Source organism: Nilaparvata lugens, chromosome 3 (assembly GCF_014356525.2).
Source record: "Nilaparvata lugens isolate BPH chromosome 3, ASM1435652v1, whole genome shotgun sequence".
In the NCBI taxonomy this organism is placed as follows: domain Eukaryota; kingdom Metazoa; phylum Arthropoda; class Insecta; order Hemiptera; family Delphacidae; genus Nilaparvata; species Nilaparvata lugens.
The window spans coordinates 71054764-71074375 of NC_052506.1; the positions used below are offsets into that span (position 1 = coordinate 71054764).

General features: G+C 34.8%; 1 protein-coding gene across 2 annotated transcripts in view; it reads left to right on the plus strand.

Annotated features, from left to right (window-relative positions):
* The window catches only part of LOC111060034 (RNA-binding protein 33-like), a 34893-nt gene extending 15947 nt beyond the window's left edge, over positions 1 to 18946 (plus strand). For both annotated transcript variants that reach the window (XM_039424454.1, XM_039424455.1), the window contains 11 exons: positions 1636 to 1839; positions 4607 to 4737; positions 5554 to 5742; positions 7442 to 7696; positions 8896 to 9063; positions 10469 to 10586; positions 11761 to 11981; positions 13396 to 13570; positions 15301 to 15593; positions 17587 to 18003; positions 18902 to 18946. In XM_039424454.1, the coding sequence (XP_039280388.1) occupies positions 1636 to 1839; positions 4607 to 4737; positions 5554 to 5742; positions 7442 to 7696; positions 8896 to 9063; positions 10469 to 10586; positions 11761 to 11981; positions 13396 to 13570; positions 15301 to 15593; positions 17587 to 18003; positions 18902 to 18931 (2201 nt within the window). In that variant the 3' untranslated portion in view covers positions 18932 to 18946. The remainder of the gene's footprint in view (positions 1 to 1635; positions 1840 to 4606; positions 4738 to 5553; positions 5743 to 7441; positions 7697 to 8895; positions 9064 to 10468; positions 10587 to 11760; positions 11982 to 13395; positions 13571 to 15300; positions 15594 to 17586; positions 18004 to 18901) is intronic.
* The last annotated feature ends 666 nt before the right edge of the window (positions 18947 to 19612 follow it).

The following is a 19612-nucleotide window of genomic DNA, read 5'->3' on the forward strand; positions in this document are numbered from 1 at the left end:
TATTTGGTATTCTATGTATAGATACGATTTTTCCATATCTGTCATCAGACCACTCCCAACTTTCCCCCCTTCCCTTGTCGCAATCAACTGATGTACTGCATGTATCTCTGCTTGTTAGTTAGCTTCCAAAGTTTATCAATAAAATTTCTATTTCCCTCCTGTTCGATTTTATTTATTCATTTATTTACGATACAAATGTAATAACACTGGTAATAAAATAATGAGGTAGTCCTTGTTAAGTTAAACCTATTGAATGCCTTGTCAAGTTTTCTCTTCATAGTATTCTAAATTGATGTTTAGTTCAAGTAACGTAAAATATTGTTTTGAGATATTGAGTTGGATAGCAACAATTTTGTTTCTATGCTTTGTCAAGTTCCATATTCCTGTTATTCTGTATCTTTGTTCAAGTAACGTCAAATGTTATTATGAAATATGAGAAAATTGCCATTTAAAAATTATATATCTATTAAGTACTAAATTTTTTCGATAAAGCCTGCACTGAATTTATGTATCCTATCTTACCTAATTATGTGAAGTCCATTTTGTTTCTTCTATTATGTCATTCTAGCAGTATATTTGTTATATTTGGAGACTGGTCGGTCATCTACATAGTTCTAGCTTTGAGAGTTATGCATACCATCCCACACAGACTAGGCCTTGAGGCGTTTTTTGTTTTATTCATATAAAATAATCTTATCATTATGCTAAATCATTATACTGGGTGACACAGAATAACGGGAACTTTCAAAAACGCCATAAAACATTAGTGGGTAGGGCAAAAAATATTTTATTCAAAATAATGTAAAGTTCAAGACTTGCCATTTGAGAATTATTAATAACATCTATCACTTTTTGAAAATTACTTCTTTAAGATGGCTTCCTCCTGAACGAATACACTCTTGAAATATGTGTTGAGATTCCTGAACGATTGCTGCAACATTCTAGCTAGGATATTGTTAATTTCATTTTGAATTGTCTGTTATGATTCAACCACAGTTATTGGTCAAGTTGTGAAAACTTTTGATTTAAGATAGTTCCACAAACAGAAAAATCGCAGGTGGACAGATCATGGGACCAGAAAACGCAACCTAATAATCGTGAGATTACACGGTTACTAAACAATACTCACTCGCACGGTTGCCATTGAATGCCGTGCAGAATGGATTTCGCTCACAATTTCATCAATAATTTTGAATTAATTAAAATTTAAAACATAATTCAAAATGAAATCCGCAATATCCCAGATGAGATGTTGCAGCGATCGATCAATGAAGAATCGTCAACACAGATTTCAAGTGTATTCGTTCAGGAGGAAGCCATCTTAAAGAATTAATTGTCAAAAAGTGATAGAAGTTATATTAATAATTCTCAAATGGCAAGTCTTGAACTTTACATTAGTTTGTATAAAATCATTTTTGCTCTTCCCACTAATGTTTTATGGCGTTTTTAAAAGTTCCCGTTATTCTGTGTCACTCTGTATTTCTGCAAGGTACTGATTTTTCTGTTATTGTACTGTTCTTTGGATAATTTTTTTTTTTAATTTCATTTAGATATTGAGTTGGATGGCAAATATTGTATGAGGTATAAAATATTATTATGAGATACAGTTGGTTAGCAAAACTTGTGTTTCTGCAGACAGTGTGATCACTCCCAGTCAATCGAAAGGGGCTGGTCAGAAATCGCCAAGAGGAGGTGGCGCAATGGGCCGGAGGGGAGGCACTGGTGTGAGGCGGGGAGGGGGACAACAGACAGGGGAGGCGCCTCATCACAAAGTGCTCATCAACCCACACTTCAAAGGAACCTCCCCAGCGCCAGCGCCGCCACAATCTCACCAAACACGTGAGTCTAGTCGAAATGCGATCAAGCTAGTTTGCAAATTAGGAGTCGAAGTAAGTTACACCAAAATTACATATTTTGTTGAATCATTGTTTATTATACAAAATTGTGGCTAAAAACCTAAAACCAGCATTCCTAATGCCTGATTGCATTCAATACTGGTCTATTGAATAATTTCCAATATGAAATATCCACGATAAAGCTAGTCTGGTTGATTACTCAAATAATCCAAGTTCATCAGCATATTTTGTAAATACAATAAATTACCAATATTTTCTTAATATATCCATGATCTCTGTTGTAGGAAACTCGTCAATTGTTTTAAATTATACATCAGTTTCAATCATTTCAAGTTGAAATTTTCGAATCTTTACTGATTCACCACATATGTGAAGACTTCTAATGTAAAATACCACATTACAAATAACTAAGGGGAAGTTGGCATTTTTTGAACTACTCGAAAATTCAGAATTAGTAGAGATTTGAGTGAAATATTTTCTATTTTAATTAGTTTTCAAATATCAAAATTTAAATTTTTTAATTTAGTCATTAGATTTGAAGTGAAAATTGGACTTGAAGGTGAAATAATAACCTCATACTTTTTTTGGAAATTTTTATTCATCAAAATTTGGGAGAAAGACAGTTTTGGGCTATGCCTGCTCTCTTCTTCCAATCATATCATTGTTATAATGATTTGTGATTGTTAAATGATAAATTTGTGTTTCTTCTGCCTTGCAAACCAGCGAACAACACAATTTTGTGTTCTATATCCATTATTTTTCTCTTTATGTTGAAATGCATTTTCTTACAAAAAACCTATGTATAAGTATTCTATACCCAAATTCAATACGATTATAGATAGTTCCTCTCACATACTACAGAACAATGGTAATAGAAAAACCATAGAAACTCAATTCATTTGACTCAATTTTTGTCACATGTATTGGTTGATAGAAAGGCCGCGCTACCTTAACCCTAAACTCATTCAGGTTGTGCTAATTTTAGATAACTTTACTTAATAAAACATAAATTAACAGATTTGTATTTCATTCCATTAATTATAAAAAAATCAAGCATTCTTCAAACAAACAATTACATTGAACTGTATAAGTTTGGGATAGGAATAGCACAAGGTTAACTTATTTTTTTCTCTCCCCATCATTTTGATGATGTACTTATTGTATGAATCAATAAAGAATCAATATTATTTGTTAGTGGTAATTCACCGAGCGAAGTGAGGTCTAAGATTCAAGTCGACGGTTTGGCATTTCTCTTAATGTTTAAACGTTTGAATGTTTAAATGTTCATATGTTGCGCATTTACGGCGAAACGCGGTAATAGATTTTCATGAAATTTGACAGGTATGTTCCTTTTTTAATTGCGCGTCGACGTAAATACAAGGTTTTTGGAAATTTCGAATTTTAAGGATACTTGAAAAGGAACGTCAATATTTCCGTAAAAATCAGATTATACGATTGTCCATAGTATAAGAAAGGGGAGAATTGGCTTCTACACGTATGGGATAGGAAAAGGAGCCTCCTTCATACGCCAATATTAGAGTAAAAATCTGGTGTGGCGCACTCACACAACTTTCCTTGCCGTTATGAAAATTGATCACCTGACGCTAGTGTTCCCGCGCATCTCAAGTCTACTATTCAAAGATCTGAGCCAGCTGGTGACAGGACAATAACGCTGGATACACACGAGATCTGCTATCTCTTCATAGTGAATTATTTAATAGAATCAACAGTTACTAACAGTTTGCAATTTAATAATCATATTTTCTCAAATTTCAAGCTTATTTTCAATTTTAGGTGAAAATGTTCCTGAACATTAATTGAAGAGATTTTTATGCTCAATCTTTTCCACTCGGAATTATTCGTTCAAATTATATCTGAGACCTGATAATTGGAAATCTCAAATCAAACTTTGCTTAGATGGGGCGGAGCTCCTGAAATTTTTACAGATATGTGACGTGTGGCAGTTGATATAGCTTATCAATGACTATTTTATGTAGCCTATGAATTTGATAAAAATCGTTGGAGCCGTTTTCGAGAAAATCGCGAAAAACCCTGTTTTTGACATTTTGCCATTTTAGCCGCCATATTGAATTGCATTTGATCGAAATTGTTCGTGTCGGATCCTTATAGTGTGAGGACCTTAAGTTCCAAATTTCAAGTCATTCCGTTAATTGGGAGATGAGATATCGTGTACACAGACGCACATACACTCATAAACACACATACACACACACACACACACACACACACACATACCCAAAAACCACTTTTTTGGACTCAGGGGACCTTGAAACGTATAGAAATTTAGAAATTGGGGTACCTTAATTTTTTTCGGAAAGCAATACTTTCCTTACCTATGGTAATAGGGCAAGGAAAGTAAAAATCAGTCTATAGAATTATTCATCATAATCAGCTGTCTAGTGGACTATAATACTACCCGTTCAAAAACATCGAACATCTTGAAAATGTATCTTTCCATCAACGTTGTAGACAGTTGCAGCCAGACCTGATAACAGCGCTCACACTCACTCACATTCCCGGACGACACGTCACAGTACGATAGGACAGAAAGCTCTAAGTTTATTTAGGATTTTTTCTAAACATTTTAAATTGATAAATTATTTATTAATTTTTGAGGAAACATAACAACAGGTCAATGTAACTTACTGAGCGCGAGGTCTACTGTTCACAGAACTACTAGTAGTTACGATAAGTAATGGAACTAATTGAGTTGCTTATCACTTTTTCAGCGCCAGGTAATGCTCAACAACAAGCGCAGCATTTGAACCAGTCTGCTCATCAATACCAAAAGCAGCCGGAGTATCAGCATCATCAGCACCAACATCAACCTCCAGTCAACAGTCAATACCCTCACTACCAGGTAATCACAGCACTTTTGTAATGGATTCACATAATATTATCCGAACATAGAAATCATACATTTATCATATCCGGAAGCAATAAATCCGTTACTATGACTTGAGGAGTAAAAATTAATGTAAACACATGAATTTAACACTGTATTATGTATTCCATGATGTTGTAGAACTCTCCTTAACTGAAAATGATGGCATGAATATCGAATCCCTTGGCTCTGTGGGAATAAAAATTAAGTGGAAAATACAACGTAATTATTGTGTTTCTATTTCATAATTTAAAGATAATTTGAAAATCAGTTACAGTTTTAATACAATTATTTATCTATTAGAACTCTATCATCTTCTAATGAATGTTTTTAAGTAAGCCGAAATCAAGAATCTCCAAGGATCTCTACTTCCAACAAAATGGGATTTTGAAGATTTGTAATTCAAAACACTTTCGGATTGGAATAGATCACCGCCGAGAATATTATAAATAATAGAATCAATAAATGAACAATTTTTATCTTTTATCATAGTAGAACCAAGTATTTACTTTTTTGGTAAGGGCCACTTGTAAAAGTTATTACTCATAAAATTTATAATCGTAAAAAAATTATATAAAAATTAAACTAATTAAAATTACTCTTTTTTTCAACTTAGTTTTAATTCTCACAACATGTTATTTTAATGTCATTAAAATTAATAATTTTTATCAATGGAGACACTAGGTAGAAACCCATTTTGCCTCCTTCTCGCAATACAATAATTTTCAAAGTAGTGTTAGTATTGGAGCTTCTCCGAGAATAGTATGTGACCAATTCAACTTTGTTGTACAGCAAGCATCCTCTTTTGCACCTCATGGCGGCCCCCCTGAGCAAGGCGCATCTTATCAGAATGACTGGCAGAATGCGGCACATGAGCATCAGCAGCAGCAGCAGCAGCAGCAGTATGAGCAGCACAACTACACTGGCTACTATGAGGAAGCTCCAGCTCACACACCTCCCACCTGGAATTCTCCTGGACAAGTCAGTAACATTATTATTATTCTCTAAATCAGAATAAAATACCACTAATCTTCGCTTCAAAGAATTGAAAGTTAGTTTATTAATATTGTAAACATGTGATCGGAGATAGAGAGGTGAATACAAAATTTTGTTCGAAGATAAAGACGTAGTTGCAAGGAGAGTAGAATATAATGTATTTTTTCTACAACTGCGCGTAAAAAAAGAATTTACATACTCAATTCTCCTCGTAAAACAAGTTATTACGCTCGCAAATCAATCGCGCATGCGCAGAAGAGTTTCTTTACGCTTGCCAATCAGCTGATGGTAAGCAGCTCGCCAAAAGGTCAGATCTTAATCTAAAAAGTCGGTAATTGTAACTCCGCCGATATAAGTAATCTAACAATTCGCTCGTAATGCTTCTTTATCGCTTTTGCAAAATTATCACGCTCCGCTTCGCGTCGCGTGATAACTGTTTTGCGCGAGCGATAAAGTCGCGCATTACGCTCTTTAATACATAAATAGCTATTAGGTAAATTGAGTAGGTGGCTTGCCTGATAGCCAGTATATTCTTAATGTACGAACAGAACGGGCAGGTCGTGGTTTTAGCCTTGAGTTTCGATTGATGCCACTAATAAGCTGGCAAACATTTGGATGTTATTGTGCTGAAATGCGATCGAGACTTAACCGTTCTCTTCACTTCCATGCTTCACAATGTGTTGAACTTGAAGCTAAACATCGACCTTACTGAACGGTCGATATGTAGATTTCAGCTCGCTAGCATTCTATATTCATATCAATGATTCCAAATGTTGTTATCATTGCAAACCTGTTTAGTGGCATCGATCTTCACCGTGACTCACTCGTTCTGTTCTCACCTTAGGATGGCCACTAACGTGAAGTTTCACATGTCCTATACGACTGTCAGGCGAAAGTGCAAGATTTTAACAGGCTGCCGTGAGGATCCACGTATGATCTTCAGCCAGTTTTCTCTAGTAGACCTCGAGGATCCAATTATGATTCTCAAGTAGCACCTTTTTCCAATCAACGGCCTACTGGAATTGCTTACATTCAACTCTATGTCTCTAGTAGATACTAATAAATCACTTTTGCCATCTGGTTATCAGTTTCACGAAGTTTTAGAGACCGTAGGTCAATCCAATGTGTTATTAGTGATTTCTATAATTGTAGCAGCTGTTTGTTTATTGTTCAATAGTTCAATTTTACATTATTTGTATCGAAATAAACCTATATATAAAAACACTTCACTCACATGGGCTACTTTTTAACAAATTAATAACAATAAAAATCTTAAGCTGCGTTTACACCAAAGTTATTAACAAAATGTTAATAACTTAATCCTTATAGATTCTATTAGATTAAACGGAAATTATCATACACATAATGATCATATATGTGCTTGTCAAGTCCCGTTCAATCTAATAGAATCTATAAGGATTAAGTTATTAACATTTTTGTTAATAACTTTGGTGTAAACGCGGCTTTATAGTACCCTTTATTTTTTTAAAAACTTTGAAATAGTTCAACAACTAGTTTCGACCCTAACTCAGGTCATTTTCAAGTTGAAATGTAGAAAAAAATTATTCATTTATTTTATATGTTTCTATTACGTATGTTCATGTAAAATAATGTGTAAAAACACCTAGATTCTTAAATGTTTGGTAGTGACTAATGTTTTCATTTGTTTGGCTCTTTGTTTCAGCCGGCCTACCAGAATTACAATCAGAGTCCAGTTGGGCAGCCACCCCCACCCGCATCCCACCCGATGCTACCGCCCCCGGCCACCAACACAATGCAGCACATATTGACACAGCAACAGCCCCCTCCACCCGGCCTCGAGACCGAGTTCACGCCGAGAAAGGTGCAGTTCTCCGACCAAAACAAACTGATCACTGTTCAAATGTATCCAGAGTCAGCGCCTGGTGGGGGAGGTGGGATGAGGCCGCCTCACCAGCCTGTAAGTTCAATCAGCAGGCGCAATCCACCAAAAGTATACATTAATGAAATTTGTTAAATGGGAATTGATATTGCGGAATTTCTCCTTACTTGGAAAAACATCGTTTTTTCAAATGTGGATATGACAAAAATAAAACTCCATTTTTTAATTAAGTATTCATCCATTTGTAGAATTTTGATTTCGATGATACTGTTTTGGGATGTGTAAGTCAGTAATGGGAATGATGATAAGGATTGATTGTTTTTGTATGATTTCCTTCTTTTTTAGGGTGTTGCCCACATGAGCTCCAGGCTTATGCAAGTGTAATGTGATGTATCATTATTAGAGATGAGTAAACCTAGCTTTAGGTGGGAAAGAACATTTTCAACAATCAGTCCTTGACTAAGCTTGTGCAATACGCTTTATGAAACTTTTACTAGTGACTTTTTTTAAAGTTTTTTGAGTTGTATACTATCAAGTTACCGAAATGAAATAATTTTATAAGGAAATTCGTTTTTCATAAATTTTACTGTTGTCTAAAGTTTAAAACATTGGGTGATTCATTTCGGAATTGATAGCAAATATATAAATGGAATAATAAGGATAAATTCTCTAGGCCAGGGTATTATTAATCAAATTACATATTATTTGATTTTTTTAAATTTCAGAGAAGATATTGTACGATTTAAATAATAACAGAAAATAAACTCAAATTGGGTTATTTTTCAAAATAGAATAAATTTCCCTACAATTAATGTTCTGCGAAATCAAATAAACATTCCAATGAACAATCTATCATAGAAGATAAATAGTTCAATAAACAATGTAGGCTATTGTAAACATATTCTCAGAATTTCATGAATTTATTTGCTAACAATTTCGAAATTGATCACCCCAGATTTCAACTTTAGGCGCTCACATCTAGTAAATAGTAAAAAATGAATAGTAAAAATTATAGAAAGTTTTTCTCTTGAAAATTTGTTCCATTTTGGTAACTTGGTAGTATGAAAATCAAAATACTTTAAAAAATTTCACCAGTAAAACGTTTGGAAAAGCACGGCGCACTCCTAACCTAACCTTTCCCAGCTACGATTCTTGTTAATGATTTTGGGAGCTATTACAATAACTTTATAAGATTTTTGTAGTCCTATTACAATAATAGAACTCATATTTGAATAGGATGTTCCAACCTTAATGTGTGCAATGTCGTTTGGTTGCAGCCAGGTGCATTTGTGCAGCAGGGCAGGCCCAGGCATCCGCCGCCGCGGCCCCCCTTCTTCGCCCCCCAACATCATCAGCCGCCTTTCCGACCTCCACCACATCCCTTTCCGCCAGGTCAGCATCCACCTCAGCGGATGTTTCCTCCTGCTCCTCACAACCAGATACCGGTATGTAGATCTCCCCATCACTATCATTCCTATTATTCGTATGTTTATTTATCTTTATTCATTGACAATACATAAAATTAAGGTGAAAACAAACAAGAATTCGTCCAAAACTGTTTTCAATCCAAATTTGAATTAGACAGTTCAGTGTTTCCGTGATCAATATTATCACTTCAAGGCCGACCACTATATTGAGGTCCACGTTATAATGGCAGTGGATAAAGATAGAAGAATAGCGATGCCGATTCTCTGCATTAATTAATTACACTTTTACACTGTCAAAAACATAATTGGCATTATTGTGGACCTAGAAAAGGATAGTACCACCGGCTTTGTCGAATGATAGACAAGGATAGCAAAACCAAAGTTGATCAAATACTGTCATTATAACGTGGACCTCACTATATCAACATGTGAGAACGGACATGTCTTTGATGAAAAATACATTCACGTGAAAGCTCTAAACGAAAAACAGCTGTTTGACACAATGTCTAACCTAAAATAAACAACCAATAACAATAAATAAACCAATAGAAATTAATAAATTATAATGATTTAAATTCTTATGTCAAATAATAAGTTGTGTAGATTAAATAAAAATAATCCAACCTCAAATAGAGCAGCGAAGAAAAATTTTAAAAAAATTCAAAGACACAAAAACCTAACCTCGATAATGTTCGATGACAACTTGTATGAACAGACTTGTGTGAAGTTCGTTCACACAATCATGTTTGACATACTTATCCTGTCTTTGGTGGCCGGCCTTAGAAAGCTTTCAAACCTGCAAATAAGTAAAATTATCGATAAATAATTGAAAATATTATGAGATTCTCAAGGGAAAATTTTCAGGGAATGATGGTTATAATGATGTAAAAAGATAGGTTTTGAAAATATTGAGACATTTGATAATACTTGGATGTAGTTATTCTACACAATGAAAATCATACCATTCAATTTAGATTATTGCTCAAATTAGTTGAATATCATCTGAATATAATTTTTGCTTTGCTATATAAATTGAGCTGTAAATATTATACCGTGCTATTTGGTTATTAATCAAATAGTATTGTGTGTGTTGTGTAGATGACATTGATCACTGCTTATATCACAGTATCTGATCTCATTTTTCAAGTGAAAATTATTCATCTTAATGCATCCTTCTCGTTAGAAGGCGTCAGTTTCTATAATTTATTCAGGAGAAAACAGATTATTGTATTTCACATAAATGAAGTTCTGCATTATAGAATTGCTATTACATACATAAGCTCTCTTCCCTCTATTTCTATTACAACCGTTGTTAAATGTGTTCAATCTTTGTCTACTCTCCATGCACTTGAAAAAATTAATTACATTTCATTTTATTAGGTCTACTATGAGATAAAAATGACATTTTATGCTATTATTTCAGCCGCGATTCTTGCCGAGGTTTAGAAGAGGTGGATTTCCGAGAGGTGGCTTCCCTCCGCCATTCAGACATCCGGGTGGCCCGAGAATGATGCCTCCCGGACCTCCCTTCCCACCCAATGGTAAATATATTTCAACATAAGCATTCAATAATTGAGCATTTTAATTAAAAATGTTTCTACAACACAGATTAGATTTATTTATTCATATAAGCTACAATATATGCTGGCTTGAACACTAATTCACAATAAATGACAATATAACTATTATTTGATTAATTTTAAGCTAGCTACTAACGACAGGACATGCATGATGAACATATGTGTATACACATGTTCATCATACATGTTTATCATGAACGAAAGACATCGAACAAAAAAAAGCTGTTTGACAGCAGATTCTAATAAATAAATATATGCATAATTGTATGAATAAATAAATAGTCAAATTTAAGTATTTACTCTATACTATGTAAACTGTAATCTTCAAATGAACATAGATCAATAAAATATTGAAATCATCAAAACAATAAATAAACCACTTGGAAATTGTAAATTAAAATAATACAAAATAATTCAACCTCAAATTGAGCAGCGAAGAAAAAAAACAACAAAAATTAAAGATTCAAAAACGCAACCTCATAAAATTTTGTTCGAAGCCTTTCGCTGTGATGACAACAATGTATGACGACATTTTTGTACACATGCATGTGTTCATCATGCATGTCCAGTCGTTAGTGGTCAGCCTTAGACGTATGAAGAATTATTAATCATAATGAAGATTGAATGCGATAATATAATATTTTAATTTACATAAATCGGCAGTGTTTCAACAAATAATATATTATAAATTGTCTAAAAAGGATATAGAATAATATAATTTCTATTAACACCCTTCCGAATGAAACAACATCTATAATGTAGTTGTAGTGTTGTACAAAAATGTTACCATAATTTGGAAAAATGAATAACTGGAAGCTTGTTATGAATTTAATTTTGTTTAAAGCTTCTACTTAGGACACAGGTAGCCTTCACTAATGTTTTGAAGCCGCTATTGTTCAGAATAATATTGCCCATCAACCTTTTCCCGGGTTCAATGCCACTGTATACTATTTTAAAGTTGAACTATTCTGAAAAGAACCTCGACAGACTCATTCTCCACATTTTTAATGATGTTACAACATAATAAAATAATAAATTAGAAAATAATAATTAAAATAAATATAAAGTGATGTTGATGATTATTTTTATCATTCTTTGCATTAATAATTCTTGATCATTTTCTTTGCTCTTTTAGTTTCACATCCGCGATTACCGAATTTTCGGCAGCAGCAGCCAGTTAAGCGGCCACATCCAGAGCCGAAGAATCCTCATCATCAGCTGCCGTTCAAGCAGAAGAAGCCGAATCCGAATAGTCCCGAAAAACCACTAATAGCTGGGAGGAAAAGAAACTTGCTGGAAGTTCAAACTGTTGATAATGTTCCGGACACTACAACATTCTCTGACCAAACCGTAGAAGTGAGACTGAATTACCTTACTAATATTGTATATTTTGTGGAACTGATGTAGTAAAAGATAATGATATCGAGACTAGAATGCTTATAACATGAGAATATTAATATATTTTCCAAAAGATTACAGTATCCACATGTCTATTTATTGAAAAATGTGGGAAATCCGTCTTGTGCGCAAAACATTGTGAAAAAAAAACAGTTTGAAAAATGTTAGCAGTTGAAAGCGAACCCGGTTAGCCTGGCCAATAAGAATTAGTATTAAAAATTATTTCATTAAAAATATTGTTAATCATTCTGAGTTGTGTCTCGAAGGTAGTCCTTTTTATGACTATCATATTTGTTAATATGGACCCCTCTTTAGGGGGTTTTCCCCGTACTCATCTAAACCTATTAATCAAATTCCCCGTACTCATCTAAACCTATTAATCAAATTCTATGCCAAAGGCTTTCCGTGACCGGACATCATAGTTATTTCAATAAGTCTTATTTTTCTGAGCCCGTGGTAGTAGAATAAGGTAGCTCAAATAATGTTCAGTCATGAATGTGGGTAATGGGAAGAGTGGTGATGATAAATGCATGGTTTACAGGTTTCAAGGAGTTCTAAACAAATGTGAAGTGGTGATAAAATTCGTAACTTTTGTCTGGTCTCAAGTTATCACCCAATTATAAATATCAGATATGGCTGAGATACTTTAATCTCATATTTAACGAAAATTTGAGTGGCTTTTTCTATTCCTGCAGTTGTAATATTACTACTAAAGAGTAATAACATTTTTATTTTAACGATAAATTATTGTTCTCGAGGAATCTGGATTATTATAAGCATTCATTCGGCTATAATCATTTTATCATTGCAATACTGAATTGAGTGAAAAGAATTCTAGAAAATACTCCAATTTCGATTTATGAATGGAATAAATTCTGCTCCAATGCTATAGCATAGGGAAAAGATTGAAATCGGTAACAACAATGGCCGCTGAAACCGGATAGCCTCAATAGAAAACAAGACTTGCATTGGCCACACAGTTTATTTATAGTCATGTACTAGCTACTAACTGGTCTTTCCAGCCTGATTACTTGCTGAAGATTAGCCTACACTTCGCTGCTCACCATATCGTTTAAATTGCCGCGTAAATGTTGATGATAGTAATCAGCTTCTCGTACCGGGTCGTTGAGGACTAGAACAACTCAAAATAAGGTATAGTGCACTTATGATTGTATCTACCTTGTCACACAATTTATCGTACATACAGTCTTCAAACCAGGGTGCTGAACCACCATTCAGATTGACTGTTGGAAAGAAATAGCCGGAAGCCTATTTCGGCTTCGAAATGTTTGAAGAAATATAGTAAATTAATCGATGTATCATTCAGATATCTGAAACCCATTTTTTAAATATTTCTATTAATTGTTCACAGATAGAGTATGACGAAGATGACGATGAGGAAACCCGAGAATATAAACGGAAAATCGCCGAACAAAAACGACTCAGAGAAAAACTGTTACAAGAAAAAGAGGAAAGGAGAAAACTTGCCGCTGTCGCCAAGCAGAAAGAACTTGAGCAGCGTAAAGTGACTAGTCAAAACGCTCCAAGTAAGGCAAAATTATCATTTTTCATTCACATTAAACATTATGTGTTGTATTATTCCTTTATTTTCGCCACTTAATAGTGTCATTGTAGATTTTTATTTTGTTAGAGAATTTCGATTCTACGAAAAGCTTTTTTCAAATTCTGATTGTTTATTGAAGATTCTGATATGTTGAAATACAGCGTTTAAGAAATTATTCCAATTGGATATTCTCATTCTACGTGTAATTGAATGATTAGAAACCTGAAATAGAATGAAATTAGTATTTGCTATCGGTGAAGACTGACCCAATTTAGGCTGGGTTCACCACATCCGCTTCACCGTAAGTTCGTTCTTACTCGTTTAACGTCCTAACGCAGATTCAATAGATTAGAATATTTTTCATTTCAATAAACACCGAGTGATTCAAAAAGGACTTGGCAACTTTGATAATTCATATAAATCGTATTAAACAAGGTACAGAGCTGGTTTTGGTGTTGTTCTAAAGGAAAACACTCCACGTTTTGACTCGCGTAGTTCGCTAGTGCCTGGTCGCGCCGCACAAGCGCTAGCGGCAGTTACGTCAAAGATGGCTGCATTCACTGGACTCGAGCGTGCTAGCTGAGTTTTTCGTTTTGAAAAACCAAATATTATACCTTGATATGATCCAAAACTGTTTGATACCACAGATCGACGAGTATGACCGAGAACGAAATGTTTTTTATGCAATATGGCTCACCACCACACTATCTGACTGACGTCCGGGATTTTCTTAATGACCGCTTTCCAAATCAGTGGATTGGTCGTAATGTCGAATCGTAACACCGCTGGATTTTTTCTTGTGGGGTTTCATAAAAGATATGGTGTATGTACCTCCTTTGCCAGCCCCTCTACCTGAGCTTAGAGCAAGGATTTGTGCTGCTGTTGAGCAAGGTACCCCTGAAATGCTAGTGCGAGTCTGGCAAGAAATCGACTATCGATGGGATGTCTGCAGGATAACCAACGGAAGTCACATAGAATATCTTTAGTTTAAGGTAAAAAAATTGAAGTGTTTTCCTTTAAAACAACACGAAAACCAGCTCTGTACCTTGTTTAATAAGATTTATATGAATTTTCAAAGTTGTAAAGTCCTTTTTGAATCACTCGGTATAATAAACTTATAGGTACGTCAAAAGAGGATACACTGACTATATGATTAGTTTATAGTTTAATTCTAGATTAGACTAATTCTATGATTAGTTAATATTTTTAATTCTAGCTATCAGTAATAAATGTAGTCACTTGATGAAATTAATGATCAGATGTAAAATCCTTAATCCGAACGGTTATTTTTTGTACAGGAAATCAGCTTACCAACATGAGAAGAACCTATTTTTGGCTTTAAAGAAACATTTGAATTTTTAACCATCGTTCGTTCGTTTCTGGACGTTGTCTTTTTTTCTCTATTTTTTCCTATTTTCCTTTTCCATTTTCCCTTTTTTACTTCTCTTTACTTTTACTTTTATACCATCAACCTGCCTATTACATGGAAAACCATAGTTGGCTAGGTATTTTTTCTCCTTTCATTCTATTTAGCACACCCTACCATAATGCCTGTTTGTATTATGTATTTGTATTGTTTTTGTATTTTGATTTCTATTGTGTTTTTGGTCTTGAATGAATCAAATTTATTTTTTGGCTTGAAAAAGAAACTAAATTTTCTTTTTTAATTCCCGTACTGTGTATGGATTCTGATATCACGTGAATATATTTCAGATCCTCAAGCAACGGTTTCTAAGCCACAAAGACCCGCTAACATTGAATCTAGTCAGCATCAACAGCAGCAGCAGCAGAAGCATCATCATCAGCAGCAGCATCAACAGCAGCAACCGAGCCGAGTAAGCGTGCATCAGCGGATTGGCGCAAAGCCGTCGCCAGTCAGGCAGCCGCAGCCGCAGCCGCAGCCCAGTCACGCCTTGCCGCAGGTCACCTTCTTCAACGACCAACAGCCAGCCGCTTTCAGAATGGTTCGAGTTCGCACTAAAGATGGAAGTGTTCTTATTAAAAAGGTATGCACAGCTATTTTCACTCTACAGTACTTACAACAAATAGGCTACCTATTTGAAAAGATCAAAGACACTCCTCAAAGTTTCATTTTAAATATTATCGACGTCCTTTTCATTTGAAGACTGATTAGTAATGATGATTTACTGTAAGTTTTGTCTTTATGCACAATGCACATTCAATGTTCTCTTGTTATTCTAAAAAGGAAGAAGGTCTGAATCAATTTGTTGGCCAACGAACTTTGAAAAATTGGAAGTCGATTGAATGAGAGCGTAGGGTCAGTGCGTATCCAGGGGGAGGGATATGGGGATGTATCCTCCCCCCGAAATGGAACCTGAATTTTTTGTGATTGGATCAACTACAAATATTAGCACCTAATACCATATTTTCATTATATTGAAACTTACTATGTAAGTCGAGCAATATATAAGGGATGAGAGACTAGCACTGCAATAGCAATGATTTTAATAATGAGCTATTTTCTTAAAAACATTGACGAGTGGTGTATTGCGTAGGGACTAAAATTAGATAGCAGGGGATAGAGGAACTACAGATAACACTTCAAAGTTAAATCACTTTTTACCATCTAATATTATAAAGAAATTCAATATCGCTTTTATTGCTCTAGTTGATTATAGTTTATTCAGTTCCATGCATATCCTTAAACAAAGCTCCAGCAGCTTCTTCTAGAGAGTACCCCCGAAAATGTCACAGTTATGATGAAAGAGCGTAGTTTCTACCATGCAAATTGAGGGACACATCCCCATTTGAAAAAAAAGTTTTATCCCCTTCCCCCCTATCAAAACAATATAAGTTCAACACCAAATTAAAAATAATGTAACTTTGAAAAAATTGTTAATCAAGTAAAAGGTAAAACTATAAAGTTGGTTGAAATAGTGCTTTATTGGAGTCAAAATTTGAGCATTCTAGCGTGTTATCAGAATAATAATGAGTAGGCCTTCTACAAAATCACTATTTTTTATTAAAAACTGAATGACAAATAAAATTCTACTCCATTCCATTGTATTTGTTATTTGATCAAAAACCAATAGGTCTATGAAATTTTAAAGGGAAAATCGAAATAATAAGTAGCCTACTGATTACAATGGAATGTTTGTTTTCAAGTGGAAATTGCGTAAAATCGCACCAAATTAAAGGTATATTTTCAACATTTTCCGGGGGAGGGCCCCCGGACCTCCTTTTAGGGGCTATTCCATACCCCCCACACACCCCGTGAAACCCTCAAAGTTTAAGTGCTTTCTACTACAATGTTATGATTCCACCCGAATTTTTTTCTGGCTGCGCCACTGGTAGGCTGCTTCAGTTAAAGTCGAACATGCGGAAGCAACTGTCTAAACTATACTAAGAACTCGTCACGCTTATTTAACTGCTGCTCTACACGAAGCAGTACTATAATAGTTGCTGCACAAAAAGGGCTACAAACAATCATATATGCATTGTCGATGCGTTCAATCATATTCCCAACTCATTCTGATGAACTGTGTTTTATAGTTCATAAATGAATAAATCTTACCTAATCTGTTCCTCCCATTAACGAACGACGCACAAGTCTAAAGTTCATGTTAGCATGATCCCGAGAAAGAAACCTTTTTTTCTTGACATATTGGTGCAGCCCACCATTCATTTAAATATCTACCACTCTACCACCATATTGATTAATTCCAATTCTCAATGTTCACGATCCTGAGAAAGAAATCTTATTTTGCTTGACATCTTGGTACAGCCCAGCATTCAATTCAATATACACCAACACATTAATTCTAATACCAAATGTTCAGTATATTATTTTCGTGATAAATATATGAAGTGATAACATCATCTTATTTAGACTGTATAAAATATTAAAATTTGGAAATAAACTTTTTTGAGATTAATTCAGTTGATTGTATCCAATTAATTTGGTTTGATTTTGTCATTGTATGAATAAGTATGATGAATAAATATTTATTACAAGTTGATGTTTTGTTGTGTTTACAGCTGCCCATAAATTCAGCAGGACAAGTGATGTTACAAAGAGCAGCCGTTGCGCATGCGCCTCCTCACATGGAGCACCACCAACCTGAGCCGCAACAACTCATGATGCCTCCTCCTCAGCACCACCAACAACCTCCTCCCCCTCCTCCTCCTCAACACCAGCAGTTCTACCCTCAACAAGTAGTAGCTCCTCAACCGCTTCCCTATCCATCGCCAGCAACCCTGCAGCTGCAGCAACTCCAGCAGCAATACCAGTACCATCAACCTCAAGCCAACCCACCGCAGCAACCAGTTTACCACCCTCCACCTCAACCGGTTCAGCAGCCCTTCTACCAGCATCAACCTCCTCAAACCATGCAAATCCACAACCCAGTTCCAGTTGTCAATAGCAAACGAATAGTGCTCGATCAACCTCAAACGGTAAGATCAATATTATGTTTCTCATTAGTTTCTCATCTGTCTCAGGGCCGTATTATACATAGAAGGTACGTGAATAGAAGGTATAGGCCACTAGATATAACATGACCCTCAACCTCTCAAACGGTGAATGAGTAGCTAACGTGTCAAGGTCATTTCACACCGCAGTAGTGTAGCTTGAAACGTAACCGACGTATCTCCTAATGTTAATTAATATGTTCGTTTTAAATTGGCTACGCTACGTCGTTAAATCTTCATTTTAAACTGGTTACGTTAAGTCGTTAGATTGATTAACATCAGGAGATACGTCGGCTATGTCTTTCAAAAGACGTATTTCAAGTTACGCTTCGACGTTGTGAAATGACCTTTAGGGATGTCTCTCTCACACATATTCCCCTCTCAATCTGCAAGCATACGGCTAGTTTGGAAATTGTTCGAAGTGAGGGTACAATCTGCCAAGAACATACTGACCAAACACTCACCCCCAACATAAAAAATCATTATTGAGTCTCATCGAGTGGTAGTCGAAGGGTCATGTTATATCTCGCGGCCTCTAGAACGTTTCATGGATGTTTTTATATTGGAGAATATATCACTTTCCCGGTTTCAATTTCTTACACATGTACTCTTATTGAAGATCGATACTAAAACCCGGTTTCACCAACCTCGGTCAAGTCATTTGAACATGGTTAAATTGGGTGCACTGGAATTTATTATGGATAGTTACTATTGCCATAGAAATCGAAACCGTGCACTCTTTGTAAAGACTGTCTTCTGATCATGTTCAAATGTCTTGATCAAGCTTTGAGAAATAAATATTTAGTATAAATAAGTATGCATAATACATTATATGAAATAAATACATTATACAGTATATTTTAATCTTAATTCATTTCTTTAGGGCTCCTTGATGAACATTTATTTTTATTAATGGGATGAATACCCGAAACCAGTCGGGTAAATTATTATAATAAAAAGGATACTAGTAAGTATTACCTAATTATATGTAATTAAAATAAATATCCTGAATAATGAAATAACCCATAAAATAATATTTTTCCAAGAGAAGCAGTGTTACGCCCCACTCTCAGTAATGTCTAATTAGACCCAAGAAATTACGGTTCCCAAATGCACTCAAAGATATTATGGTCCCCAGAATTTATTGAGTACATACAGCGGTCTTTATAAACACACTTAAAATAGGTGTACAATAATTGAAAACACTGGGCCCAGAGTCTCGTGAATAGATAAATCTGAATAAATTCCACCAATCATGAGATGAAACTATATTAAAGATCAGGTAATGAAAGTCAATACAAATACTAATTAGGGCCATCAAAATAAACGTATTATTATAATTAAATTTGGTACAACAGGCAATAGCAATTCTTTATACGGCAATAAGACGAGTACAATAATCACAATTGATGCTCTATAATAGCGTAGTCGATTTTAATTCGCCACTCATCACAATTTTCACTTTTCTAAATTGGTGGGTATCCAAACGGGGTGAACGAAACAAGCGGCGTACAGTGCTACTAGAACAATTTTCTAATTCATAATAACTATGGTGGTGATGAAAATCTTGTGTACAACAGGTGTGCAAATGTCT